This window comes from Seriola aureovittata, chromosome 2 (genome assembly GCF_021018895.1).
Source record: "Seriola aureovittata isolate HTS-2021-v1 ecotype China chromosome 2, ASM2101889v1, whole genome shotgun sequence".
Lineage (NCBI taxonomy): Eukaryota > Metazoa > Chordata > Actinopteri > Carangiformes > Carangidae > Seriola > Seriola aureovittata.
Window position 1 is genome coordinate 20,313,546 of NC_079365.1, and position 15,103 is coordinate 20,328,648.

Below are 15,103 nucleotides of genomic sequence, written 5' to 3' on the forward strand. Positions count from 1 at the left end.
GGATTCTGCATGATGACGATGAAGACACTGTTTTTTTCCAGTTTCGTCTTCAGGTAACCATGTTTAGCTTTAATACAAAGGCAGCAGAAATAAAAATTAAGTACACAATTTAGTCTATGATTAGCTTATCTTAACATAAAGACGTAACACAGGGGGAAACAGTTAGCCTGGCACTGTTTAAAGGTCACAAATCCAAAAAATTACAAATGAACATGTGTTTAGTTTTTTTTTAATTGCTTCACACTTGACCAAACAACACTTCAGTCAATAAACAAGTTTATTAATGTGCAACAGTTTGCTTACAGTATTATATCAGTCCATGAAAATCATTTTTCAAAAATGGTTTGCACAGCCCGAGTTATTAAAAACTATTTAATGGTGTCGGTACAAATAAAAAGTTGAAATAATTCAGAGGTGATAGACCAGTGACATATCAGTCACATCACTCACACAACATAAAAACAACTAGTCATAGTCACATCTTGACCCGAGAAAATCTTTACATGCTAAAAACAGAAATCCTTTTATATTTACATCTCTTTCAAGTTTTCCTTCTGTGCTTTCGTATTTATGTTTAGTCCATTGTGATTTTCAGACCTCCATCTTGTCATCATTTATCCCTCCAGCCCAGGAGGAAGGCAGCTTCATCTCTGGTAGCTGCAGGACCAGGATCGAGGCGTCACCAGCTCCCAAAAACTATTCTGATGAGGAAGAGTAGAAGAATTAGTCTTAATATTCATACAGTGATGCTGCTGCTGCTCCTCCTCCATCTAGTAACATAATCTGTAATCTTTTTATACATTTATCTGTATCTGTATGATTTAACACCCATTTATTATCACGTAATAACCTCATATTACAGACATCACTTCTATTTATAGACAGCAGTTATCTGTGTTAAGCCATTGTGTGTGTGAATAACGCCACTGACTGTGGAGGAGAGGCTTTAGCTGAGGATACACAGAGATGCAGTAGTTCATAGTGGAATAAGTATGTTAAGTTCATCTGTGCCCATCTGTCATGCAAATCCTTCACATCTGCGACTTCATCAAACGCCTGGAGTTTGAAGGGAGGATTTTTTTTAAGGGTTAAATACATGTCTGAGTTTTACAAACGTCAGTAACTCGACACATGTGGCTCTCCTACATGGGCTTATGTGTGTAAGTTGGGTGTGTTATCTCTTTACAAACAATTTTATTCGCTCTCTAAGTGTGTCTACACTTATGCATGCAGTCTGTGTAAAACCAGATGCTCATGAATGGGTGCAGATAAGAAGAGACAGAAGAGAAAGTCAGATAAAATAGTGAAAGGGGTCAGTCAGATTAATCTTGTTAGTGACGTCCAACACCAAAACTACTCAAGTCCAAGTCATGAAATCTAGTCCTGTATTATGTAACAGTATGTTTGGTGTTTTAGTCAAGTCTTAATATAATTTGTATTTCAATGTTATTCACCTGCTGGCCTGTTTTCCATTTAAGTACCTCAGAAACTGGGGTCAAAGTACTGTCTAATGACATCACTGTAGTGCAGAGTACTACAAACAAACAGCTTGCTGTTTCATTTAAAATCTACAACATGCGGTCACATGAGTCACTGCTTCTCACTGAGCTTAAAAACAATCCAGCGGGGAGGTTGTTTATACCCTCAAACGCCATAATAAATCTCACTATAAAAACATGTCTTCATATGTTCTGCTGAAAAAAAAGGCTCACAAATCTCACTTTGTGTCAGGTTTTATCGATTCATCTGTCACAGATGTAGCCAAGAAAACTAAAGTTTAATAAAACCTGACAGAAAGCATGGTTTATGACCCATCTTTTTTTGTTGCTATGAAATATAGCGATGTCTGTCTTGTCAAGCTTTTTGAAGGCCTGAGTGATGAGCCTCAATGGACATGTGTAATCCTACAAAGAAGCAGCAGAAGAAATTCATGTTTCTCACACTTTTCATCAGGTTGTGCTCAGCATAATTCTACGTTAAATGACATAAAACAACCTTTTGATAAGGTCTGGTGTCATAGAAAGGGAAGCTGTCCTTAAAGAATGGAAACAAATGAAAAAAGAATAAGTCTGATCATGACATTGCTTTTCTAGTTCAAGCAGGAGACATGCTGTAAGGAGATTACACACCTCTTTCCGCGGGCAGTGTATTTGGGCGTACCACTCCTGGCTGTACAGACACACCTGGATGCCCTGGCCGAGGAAGAGACACGCCCACATGATGACGTTGAACGCAGGGTTCTGACGCTTGTCATTCATGGTAAAATTGAAGACCACTGAAAACCAGAAGGCATGAGGTGATGATGTTGTTGATGACAAAAGCGTATCTCTAGTTAAACAGTAATTACTTATTTGCATTAAGGCTGTGAGATGGGAGGGCATTAGTGAGGGACAGACGGGGCAAACAGTGAGAACATGAAAGGTAAAAAAAAACAACATTCCTGTCAGATGATTACTTATTGAGTCCCACAGTTTTTCTTTAAATATGATGAGAGTCGCCCTCTGAAAACAGCTACTGAATGTGAGTTGATAATTACAGACTTCAACTTTGAAGGCTTTACAGTACAGTTCAGAATATAGAAGGGCACATTTACATATTTTCAACCAGTGATTGAAAGTCAACTCAGAGACAGTGTTTTAACTCCAACGAGGGTTTTCATTTAGACATAAAACTTTTTCTTTTGTTCTCTTTTCTTTCTTTCTTTCTTTTTTTATTTCTCTCTTAAAGGCGTTGAGGTTATCACATTCTTTTCAGCAGCCTGGTCAGAGAAATTGTTCACTGTATAATGAGCATATCCTTCACCTCCAAAGACTGCAAAGAGGCAGAACATGACCGGGTAGAAGAAGCCGAAGCCCAATGTCAAGGCGTACTCATGGACGACAGCGGAGACGATGAACACGGAGAGCATGGCAGCTGTGCGGAATTTCCTTTTCGACAGCTGAAGGGATCAGAGGAAGAACAGAGAGAGAGAGAGAGAGAGAGAAAGAGAGAGGCTCACAGTTCAGGGGTCAGGCTGGTTCAGCGTGGATTTTGTGTCACGAGAATTACAGGGCGAGTGTTAAACTACTACAACACACTTCATCACAGGACATGCCACTTTGGAAACACAGTCAAAGCCCACTGCGACATGACATTAATGTTTATTAATATTTATTTGTTAACTGACCGTGTGTTTAATCTCAGTTTTCTGTAATGGCACTCACCCAGAGGAAGTCTCTGTATCCGTAGTAATACAACCAGTCATGAACCACTACATTCCAGGTACGGTAATAGTTGGCAAAGGATGTAGAGTTCCACCAGTCCTGGAAAATGAAAAGATCAATCAGTGTGTGAGTGTGTGGCTCAAAATAAAAACAGAGTAGAGTATAATCACTTTATTTTGAGGCTTGAAAAACACTGGGTAGACTGCAATCAAATTATTCATGAGTGAAACTGCTGAGAGCCAAACCTGTATAATTTTATTCCCTTAAAAATCAAATGAAATATGACTTTACTGATGCCAGTCATCCTTTGCATGTAGTCAGGAGCAGGTTTCAATAAAAACACATTATTATAGCAAACAAATAAATACACAGCAAAGAGAGCTGTAAAGTTTATATTTGAAAGAACAGTCAAACATTTTTGGAAATACGCTTACGTGCTTTCTTTCAGAGAGTGAGATGAGAAGACTGACAGCACTATTATTTCTGTGTGGTAGGTATGTAGGGATTAGCTTGGCTTAGCATAAAGAATGGAAGCAGGGGGAGCTAGCATGGCTCTGTCCAGAGTATTAAAAAACTCCAGCAGTAGTAGTATTATAGTAGTAGTATATAGTATATAGTAATAGTATATAGTGGAAGTATTAAAATCCTTCCAGCAGCTCTAAAGCTCAGCAATAAACATGTTATATCCCTATTCTTTAACCTGTACACAAACCAAACATGAAAGCAAATATTTGTGGCTTTAATTTTCTGCTATGTCTTGATGAACAGCAGTTTTTCTGTTCACCATCTACACAACTTCCTATGATCACAGCTTCAGACTTCAGACAGGAATACATCCCAGACATAGCAGAGAGTCACATGAGCGCAAAACTCAAGAGGAAGTGTCCAATAAAAGCAAGCATGCACTTTCAGACACAGCTTAAATCATGGTTTAGTCTCTCGTTCGAGAAGGAGTTGTATCAGCAGAATGTAAAATGATGGAAACTGTTTAACTGTTTTGGGACCATCACGCAACCGTGCTGCAGTTTTTAACTTGTCATTAATCAAATAGTTCCCTTCTGGAAAAGCAAGCGTTGTTAAAAAAAAAAACATGTGTTAACAGGAGAGGTGTTGCCACAGAAAATCAAGCATACCACACCCACACACACACACACACACACCTTGTAGAACATCCTGTCAGCGAAGCGCAGCAGCTCCCCGAAGAGGTTGAGCCAGCAGTGCAGGAAGGCGAAGAAACACAACAGAAGGAGCATTATACCTGAGACACAGAGAAGGGGGGGGGCACTTTTATTCAGGGCATTGCTCCCAGCTTTCTCCAAAGAATTGTGACTTAACACTTGATGCTTTTATATCAGCACTTACTCAAACAGGTATTCACTCACAGAAAGTAATAAACATGCCTGTCTTTTAGTTACCTGTATCTGATTACATAATAGCACGTTTAATCTTATCACTTTTCTTATGAACACTAGAGACTCCACTCCTCCACTTACATTGTCAGTAATATATTAACCAGTGCTGACTCATACAAGTGAGAGATAATAGAGGTTGTAGAAGTGAAGTTACGCATGAAGTCACATCTGAACTTTAATTTATATGTTTGTTTTGCACTTGACTTCCTTCTGATATTACCTGGAAAATGTTACAGTAAATTGTGTGTGTGTGTGTGTGTTTATACAGCTCATGCCATTTCTGGGCTGATAAGTACAATACCTGGTAATATTGAGTGGAACACAGCTAGAACCATGGTCCGTTTACTAAACAGCTGGTTGGTATCAAGTCTGAAGACGGGCATGCAGAGGCGCACCAGAATAAAGTAGCCATAAAAAAGACAGCCCAAGATCTACAAAGAAATAATTATAATGTTATAAAACAGTTAGTTATACCCTGGAAACTGAAACACAAAACAGAACATGCTTTAGAACTGCAATAACTGATCTAAGATATCAAAGATTAAAGCCATTAAACACCTGTAGTGTATGATTACTTCACATTATTACATCACATTCAAGTGCTATTAGCAACTTCCATCTTCTCAAGGTCATTAATCCCACAAAAGGGCTTAGTCTTACCATGCCAAGAGTAACGCCAACATAATTCCATCTGATGTGGGTGTTTCTGTGAAGAAAGACAGGATGTCACTACTTATACTACGACTAAATAATCATCATATTTGAAGTTGAACTTGACTGTCTTTAATGTAGAAGGGCAATTTTATGTCAAAGGACGAAGGACCGTTTCCGCTTCTAAGGTTTCCTCAATTAATTAATGCGTTTTAAAGCTTTTCATCGATGCAGTGTGAATAAGAAATCCTAACCACTACTTAGCTTTGAATTCCAGCATATAGTGAGTTTGTGGTGCAACAATAATATTCACTCGTCATTTGTGCTTAGATAATTTCACTAAACAAAAGAACAAAAGCGAATGTGATCGGAGGCGGAGGTGATCGGAGGCGGAGGTGATCTTACCGCGGATATGATTCCCTGTAGATGAGAGTTGGACAGAAGAGGAAGTACAGGTAGCTGGAAAATGTTGGGAATCTGGGACTTTCTCCTGAAAGGCAACAACAGTTAATGAAGTGCGTCTATCAAACTAGAAGGGGTCCGGTTTTGAAATTTACAATCTGACAGTGAAATTATTACAAGTCACACACACATTATCACAAGTTGCCTTGGATTATTTTTAAAAAAGGGTTAAAAAAAATAAGCTGATTTAAGGTCTGATGTTCAGACGTAAGCTCCTTATGTCATTTTTCTTCTTTCAAATGTTTTGCATAATACCAGATATCAAAATTCCCATTTGTGAGTGCTAAAGCTTTACTCCGCCATAATGTCGGAACCTGCTAACAAATGGCTGTCTTTGAAATTAAATGACCGTGGGTTTATTACAAAATCGTTAGGCCATTATGCCAAATTACCTGCCTAAAAGTGTGTAATATCGTCTTGTGATTTCTTCTGCTGCACTTCAGCATGTCTAGTTTTAGCCTCCTGCTAATACTGATGACATCTAAAACTTGTAAAAGAATGAAGTTTTCTGATAATTGCCTTTAACATCACATATGAACATCATATATCTGTTTTGTGCAAAGATCTTATTTTCAATTTCATTGCATAACTTCATTCAAACTGAGGCAGACTGTGGACTATACAGCTGTTTCTAAGCTTTATCTCCCATTAACAGACTTTTACAACAGAGTCTCACGGGGCTGCACACACACGCTGGAGGTTGTTTATTGTATGTTGTATTCATTGTTAGTTTTTAACTTCAACATGAATCATTTGGGCGGCATCCTGCTGAGATCTGTTTTAGTCATTTTTCTACCGTGTCTGGTAGTGTCACTGTGAGTAATGACAACGCCTGAGGAGTAAATACACCTGACATCAATACAATACAGTGCAATACCTTCCTTTGGTGTGTTCCTCATTACAACAGGAGCAGTTTCTCTCATGAAGGAGTAGCTCTTCATCAGGAATCGTATCTGGGGAGGGGGGATTGATACAGGTATAATGTGAAGTGAGACATAATGTATCAGTAATAGTAGCTTCTGCATTGTACGGACAGGATGTCCAAAGAGAACAACCTACATCGTTTTGTACACATTGACCAAATGTCATATAATTCATTTGAATGTTGACTTCCTCTTTAGCTGGAGAGCTCAGTGTGTGTGTCATCAGTCTGCATACATCAAGGAACCACTTTTTTAGTGAATTAAAATCATTGGTTTATGCATCAAAATGGCCAGCTTTCGTGACTTCAGGGTGACATATAGACTGCCTGGACCCAGGTCAGATGAGGATCAGTACCGGGTTTCCCAAAAGCATCTAAGCACACAGGATTATCTCACTCCATCGAATGGAGCTAAAATGATCTTAGTGCTAAGGCGGTTTTGGGAGACCGGAGCTGGTGTAATAAAGAGGATGAGGAGGTATTACAGTATGGGCCTGTGATGTTCAAACATTGGCAGCACTGAGATCTGCATGCAGTCTCTTTTAGTGGCTTTCCAGTTGGAAGGCTCTCATCTCTGGCCAGCAGGCTTTTCTTTTCTTATCGCTATATTCCTGCTCATGGCAGGGCTGCATTTATAATTTGGATTACCAATTAATATAATGTTATCTGTAATATACTGTTATGTACTGGGTTTTTCTAGCCCAGGCAATTCCTAATAAGAATTTACAGCATATGCCTAGGTTTTATTCTAGTGGATTTTTTATGCTGAGCAGCAGTTTACATTGCAATATAATAATTTTAATCGGACTGCAGGAGTTAATAAATGAAATTTAACACTAAACAACCTTTAAATCTTTAAACAACCCAACAACCTATGTTTGGAGCAAAGCACCGAGCTCAGCACAGCACAGAGTGAAGAGAGTAGCAATACTCATTTCCCCCCTGGGGGAAGGTGGACTCATGGCCTACAGGTCAGTGCTGGGTGGAGGTGGGGTTTTTGAAATGTTACATGAAAAGCAGCAGCGGTGGCAGCAGCAAACAGCCGAGTAGCTTTCAGGCAAGTGGATGTGCACTATGCTGCAGGGAGGGGAGTACGCCGTGTGAATGTAGAGGCACACTTGAGTATGGCTGCATGAACTGCCTCCACATCAAGTGTATACAATAAATAACATCCCATCCTGCCACTGGTTTGATGCATCTAAGTAACAAATCACATTTTTATGTTTTGAGAGAAAATTTAAAGCGTGTTGCCGGTTAATCATCTTGCCGGTTTCTATGTGTAACCCCATTCAAAAAACATTTCTCTTCTAAAACAGGTGATGTCTGCATTCATGAGTCATAGAAAATTTAATTTTCTCCTCTACTGTTTGCCAAGAGTCTCATAAACAGCAAGTGTGGACTAGTTTTGTCTTTTTTCATGTTTGCTGTTCTATTTAGGTCATTTGAGCTTTGTTGTCATCTGTTGTCTCAGTGCATATTCATGCCTTGTCCATGTCTTCTGTTGTATTTAGTTCATTGACACACACACACACACACACACACACACACACACACACACACACACAGATTACTAGGTACAGTAACAACCTGTGCATAGTCCCTGTGTATGGTGTGTATTCTTAATGCCATTATCAGTATTGGAAAGTACAAAAAAAATCCTTCAAATCAGGTATTAGACAAACTGTGTCCTCAGTTGGACATTTTACAGTTGAAAAACAAACTTTTCAGTGACCTCTGATAAATGTTCTGCAATTTCTTGTTACATTATCGAGCAACATTCAGTATTTACTGATACATTATACAATATGTGTGATAAGTTAAACTTTAATGTATCAGTAAAGCTCTAATGTGGGTGGCATTTGCACAGATGATTGCCCGAAGCAATCCAAAACTTTTTCCCCGTTCTCTACAAACGTGACAGCGAAACCTGTTAAACTTTGTGAGGAACACATCATTCTTTTGCTGTAGCACGAGTCAAACTTTTATACCAATGCACTCGACAAGATTTAGTCCTGAAACACACACACACACACACACACACACACACACACTGACCTGCTCCAGTATCACAATGAACCGTGAAGCTGGTGGCAGCTGGTTGTGTACGACTGTGTAGATTGGAAACAGCCCCAAAACGCAGGTCTGTACGGCAGACAAGATCAACCCTGTCCCCAGAGACAGCCCCAACTTGGAGGACAAGCTGTGGTACAGGGAACCCCAAAACACCAGGGTGTAGTAGGGAACGAGCAGCGTGTAGACGAACATCACACCCCAAGCCCAGGTGACTGTCCCCAGCTTCCCAAAGGCAAAGAAAAGCAGGTCAAACTCTAAGACCAACCTGAGAATTAGGAGAAAAATTAAAGTGGTGAGTTGGAGGAAGTCATTGCATAAAAAGAAAGCAAGTGATTACTACAGTAAGATGTTTAAATACTGATACAGATTTAATTCTGAAGGCATTTTCATTGTCCAAGAAAATAATTATAAAAATCAAAAACCAAGTGGTTGCCAGTGACAAAAAAAGGCAGCTCATTTGGATGATGTGGTTTATTTAACACTGTGGTCTCTTTTAGTTTTAATCAGGGCTTTGACGGCCCATTTTAATTATATTCAAGCATGAATGCCTTTAATAAACTTGCAGGCACCATTAAATGCTTTGAAAATTTTTTCGCTATTACTTTCTCCCATCTGAAAAGACCCCTCTGGTGACGATAATAATAGATTTAATATACCCACTCAGTGCAGCATGTCAGAGGTTTTGTTTGAAATTCAACATGTACTTGCAAGTGCGATATCATTATTTTTTATTTCATCAATTTACCCATATTAAAATCAATGTTAATTGAGGGTGGATGTATCGAATAATTTGCACACAGTGGAGCTGCCCCTGGCACTTGTTCCAGTGAGGAACATGAGAATTAAACTCACAATCCTGTGTCTGCAAACAGCAACCAAATCATTACTGCTGCAGCCGAAAGCAACAGCAGGAATAGCCAGAGGAATTGATTGCGTTATCTTCCTACTGCCAGACGAGCAGCGGTGCAGGGAGAAAAGACGGGGAGGCACACAATGAGGAGGAGGAGAAGATAAGAAGTGAGAAGTTTTGAAAAGCTTCAGGGTTAATTGAGTCTCCCTAGATTTGGTTCTGGGGTCATAGGGGCACATATGGGAAACGTCAGTGTCATGAACATGCATCCACACACACACACACACACACACATATACACACAAACACATGCAATGTATTTGCTACATACCTGCCCTGGTCGATGTAGTCGACAGCCAGTGTGCTCAGGAAGAAGATGAGGAGCACGGCTATGAACATGTGGTAGATGGTTCTGATGTGACTGATCTCAAACAGTTCACTGACGAAGAGGAGGACGGACACACACACACACACACACACACACACACACACACACACACACACACACAGGAATATAAAATAATCTCTTTCAGGATGATACATGAGGCTGTTTGCAGTTTCTTTATAGACAATCTGTTATTTGTTCATGTGACTTTAAAAGCAAAATCTGAATAAGAATAAATACTTCACATAAAACAACTGAAATATTGTTTTTGGAAAAAGATATTTTGCAAAGCTGCCACTGTGATGAACGTCAAGTCAAAAAGAAGCATGGTACTGTATAAAAGAAAAGATGTTATATTTTGATGGACTCAAATATTTCAATAATAACATAATTTTTTAAGCAAAAATTCAAAATCTTTGCTGTTTTTCTTTGTCTTATTTGGTTTCAAATCATCTATCTTTGGGTTTTGGGCTGTTGTTCAGAGAAAACAAGAAACTGAAGACGTCACCTTAGAAAAACTAATGGACATATTTCACTACTGACATAGCCCTGTAGCCCTGTATTTAAGTTTAAATGGGTCTCTACCAAGCTGTTTGCGTTCACTAAGTGGGTAATAAACTGTCAGTCTCTCATACTTACTCCAACAGTGATGCTCTGTCCATAAACACTTTTCCATTATCCATTTTCTGAGATCTGAAACAAAACGGGGGAATAAAACTGACTTACATGCACGTTCGACAGCCAATGAGATGATGAATTAGAATATATCAACCAGAGTCAAACGTGCACTGCTAAAGGGGTTGCCTCATCCCTCTCACCTGGATGAGGGCTTTCGTGTCATCTTTCCGTTTACGGTCGGCTGGATGTGGGTGAAGGGCTGGACGGACTCGGTCAGAGCATTGTCGAGAATATCGCTGAGCTGATCCTGGACCTGCTCCAGGACTTTCACCTTCACCTTCTACAGTAAGGCACACATGAGAAATTTCAGTTCGTTTCACACACACGATGTCCCTCATATGCACATTATGCTTTCCTCAGTTTGCTCTGTACAGTCTGAGCATCTGTATTTTTTCTTCTCAGATGACTTAGACAGAAAGGCTTGGAAATACAGGATACCTGTGCATGTTTCTGCCACTGTTTCAGATTGTCCTCCTGCACATTATCATGGCTCCCAGCTGCAAAGAGATGAACACAAATTGCTTAAATTATTCATCCGTCAGCAACAATATACTTTACATTTCATATCTAAAATGCAAAACTAGAAGGGAAGAAACTGAGACAAATGAGATCCCATCCTCTGCTCATATTTCTGCAATAATCCTACATGGCATCTGAAGTAAAGCAAACACATTTTCAACCATGAAATTTAGTTTGTTGGGTTTGAATGTGGTTGGTTAACACAAATTAACAAGAATTATCTCCAAAAACCACTAATAAGTGTGCAATCCGTCAGTACTGGTATTTTTTATTTATTTATTTCAGTCTGTAAGAAATGACATAAACAATAAAAGATGACAAAATATGATTTATTTCATTAAAGAACATACCATGGCTGGAGAGCTCATCTGACTGATGGGCCTTGTTGTTTCTGTGCCACAGTCCATTCGGCGGCTCTGCAGTCGCCATGGTTACCACTGGAGTGGGCCGCAGCACACAGCACTATCTACAGGGACTCACGTTGAGGATCCTGTGCACATCAAAGTTGGAGGTTAGTCTCAGACAAATTAAACACTGACAGCTGTGTTTTTGATGTCAGCTGAAGCCTGATGAATACTGACTGATTTGTATTCCCTGCATATTGCCTGTTGTTTGTTGGTCCAATAAGGATGGGAGAAACCTTGGAGCAGTAAGTGAATCTTCTGACCTTGCTCACAACAACTGGGATCCATACATGGCTCAGGTAGTGGTTATAACCTGAGGTAAATCCATACTACATTACTTTGAACAGAAATCCTGTCATGTACAGCTCTCTGTTGTTTGAAACACCAATAACTGATGTCAAATCAAGTGTTTGTAGCACTTACAAAGGTGCAACTTGTGGAGAGCAGTGCAGCAACGGTCTTTTACCCCCATGTGATTCACTGCAAATTTACCTTCTGTTGATGTAAAGCAGAGGATCTCCAATTTTAAATCGAGGTCACAGGCCAATTGCTGGCAGGTTGCCTCATGTTAAAAAAAAAAAAAGAAGAATATTCCTGATGAGCTTCAGTGAGGAGGTGAGCTCACTCGTGTGAAAGTGCACAAACTCCTGCTCTGAATGCAGGAACATATATGTCAAGGGGTTTTGAACGCTGGTTACCTCCAGTGGTTTTCCATATTAAGAGTGTTATCACCAGTCATTGTAGCTCAAGCTAAAGAATGTAAACAGCAGCCGGTCTACCTGTCCCTGCTGGAAGCTCACACACTATAGATAAGATACACGGTAGACTGACAGAGGGATTGAGTTGCACAGACTCCCAGGGAGGGGTAAAACACACTGAGTGACCTCATTTTCTAATCCATGCTGTTTGATCACTCCTCAGGAGAAATGTCAATATAAGCAGATAGCCTTTGCACAGATACACAGATTATACATTATATGGCTGATGTGATGGGAGAGAAAGAGATGAAGAAAAACCTGTTTTGGAAGAGATCAACCATTGCAACAAATTTGCAATGTTTAGTGTAAGTTGAGTGTGAGGTATCGTGCTCGGTCGTGTTTAGGAAAAAAAACGTATTGTCTTTTTTCCCCTGGTTTCACTCTGTCTTTCTCAACCATCCTCTCATTGCCAATACTCCTGATCGTACTGGCCAAGTGCAAGTTTTAAATGATGTGTAGATGCTGTCTGTAAAGGGAATCATAATGAATCACCTCATTTCAAGAGCAAATGGCAATAATTTCACCAAATCGCTTATTCAACAAAATTCTGAACTGAATAAAAAAGCTATTACAAATTAATTCTTACATGCAAAGTATATACATACAGTACACCTGCGCTTTCATCAAACATCAGCAGAAACTGTGACATTCTGTACAGCACCAACATCTTAGATACTCTGGGGAAATTACGCAGGTTTAAAATTAGACCACTGATAGTCTGACAGTATCATTTTCTTCCTGAACCACAGCTTGTTAAACTATCATTATGTTGACCAGCATTAATATTTCAGGCTGACGCAGGGAAATTAAATATAAAAGTGTAACTCTCCAAATTAATCTCGTCAGGAAGACGATCAAAGACAGGATAATTAAATCATGCTGTCCTAATGTCAAAGGTCGACCGAAGTTTTAATTAAATAAAGTCATTGAGCATTATCTGTCATCTTGAGTTTATAATGTATCAGAGGAATAAAGTCAATCTTGTATTAACATACTGTAGACATTTGATGAACACCAATTGATTAAATCAAAACTTTCCATCAGAACACACTTTTAAAGCGATCAAAAAATCATAAAAGAAAAAATCTAGTCATTCTTGTTATCTTATCATGACTACTTCAGCTTTTCTTTTATTGCTTCCTGTTTGCCTTTAAGCTACTTACATTTACAGAGCGGACTGAGACATTTTACTAAGAATTTTCAGCAGGCAAACTGAGTTCCCTGCTGGATTTTTGTCATTGTTAAAACTACCACTTGTACAACTCTACAGATGGCAGGACCTGTGGAACTGAAATCCTAAAAAAAAGTGACAGATGTCAGGATGCGTCAGGCAGACATGACGTCCATGAGAAACAGTTTGTCATTGTGTCAGTTTTGTACTCACACAGTCTTCTAGCCTTGGGCACAGTCAGTCGTCCACAGGGTGAGAGGCACCGTTTCACTCAGTGATTCCCGCTGAGAGAGTAGCTGGAGTGTGTTTTTGAGTAAGTCTGTGTCACAGTTCTTGTGATTGGTGTCCTCTCCTCAGCTGCTATTTTGCACTTTGTCCTTTTGGCTCCCGGCCCTGGGCAAGTCCGGTCCTCGGCTGTCCAACCCCACCTCACTTCAAAATATAAATTTGTTTAAAGCCCACCCCCACTCAATAATTATTTTTTACTTATCGTTGCTTTTATAACATCACAACTAGATTGAAAACCAATCATGAACCAGTTCTTAACTTACACAAGTGTCATCTTGAACTTGAAACCTCAAGTGCACCGAGAAAGGACTTTTCAGTGAAGTACTGTGGGGGACATCTTGTGTCCAGCAGTTAAAGTTTTGAAATGGACAGTATCTGCATATTTATAGATTCTGAAGGAATAGATGAACTTCTGAAAATCGTTATTAGGTATTTGAACGTTTTTGTTTTTTGGTAGAGAAGCCATAACAGACAGGGATGGTTATTCATTGCGTTTTTTGTATTCTATGTGTGTTAAAACATGTCCAGATGGGAGTTTTAAACATGACATTTCAGTGGAAACAAATATATTTGTTCTTTAAGGAAACAACCTGCCTGTATGATTTCAGGCTGATACAGATGTTGAATAATGTACGTCCTAAACGAAATGATGGCAAAGGTCAGTCACTGTGGCCACAGTGTTTGACACATTTAGATAAGCCGTTCCTTTAAACTATGACACATGCTCTGGTAATTCAAAAATGGGTTTGCTTTTAGCAACATATCCCAAACAAATAGATTGTGTTGTACAATCAGTTTGTTTTATGTCTAAGTTTTCATAACCTGTTTACCTTGGACAGTAATTTGGACAAACTATCTATTTCAAAAATTAAACTGTGTACAAAGTGCTTGAAAAACATTTTTAAATCTTACATCAAGATGATTCTATGTGGACACAAGAATTTAAATGAGCAGTTTACTCACTGAAAATGCACTGTGTAATTTGCACACTTACTTTAGTATTCATGTATGACGAGGAAAAAAACTCAGAAACACAGTGTAAACTAGACATTCCTCCTGGGACTTCTTCATATGGATCTGAAAACTTTTTCTCTGTGTTCTTTTGCGGTGACATTAATTTGTGGGCTTTGAATAACTGTGAGGGAGAAAAACACACATCAGCCGACAGTGAGACAGTGACATTCAACCAAAACAAATCAATGAGTAGAGCAGCCCGCGACCCAGAGGGAGCAGTGCTCTCAAGCCTCTGACACAAATTACCGAAGAGATTTGGTTGTTGTTTACTTAACTTAACTTTGTTTTTTACCTTGTACTGTCTTTCAAGACT

General features: G+C 39.2%; 1 protein-coding gene across 1 annotated transcript; it reads right to left on the reverse strand.

Moving 5' to 3' along the window:
* Positions 1-212: 212 nt before the first annotated feature.
* soat2 (sterol O-acyltransferase 2) lies at positions 213-13,823 on the reverse strand. The gene is made up of 16 exons (XM_056387907.1): positions 13,702-13,823; positions 11,506-11,645; positions 11,075-11,133; positions 10,777-10,916; positions 10,598-10,651; positions 9,905-10,012; positions 8,706-8,988; positions 6,606-6,681; positions 5,672-5,756; positions 5,276-5,321; positions 4,917-5,046; positions 4,364-4,461; positions 3,204-3,302; positions 2,803-2,938; positions 2,130-2,275; positions 213-701 (listed from the first exon to the last, which is right to left on the reverse strand). The coding sequence occupies exons 2-16, from the start codon at positions 11,582-11,584 to the stop codon at positions 645-647; spliced, it is 1,596 nt and encodes a 531-aa protein (XP_056243882.1). The 5' UTR covers positions 11,585-11,645; positions 13,702-13,823; the 3' UTR covers positions 213-644.
* Positions 13,824-15,103: the final 1,280 nt, after the last annotated feature.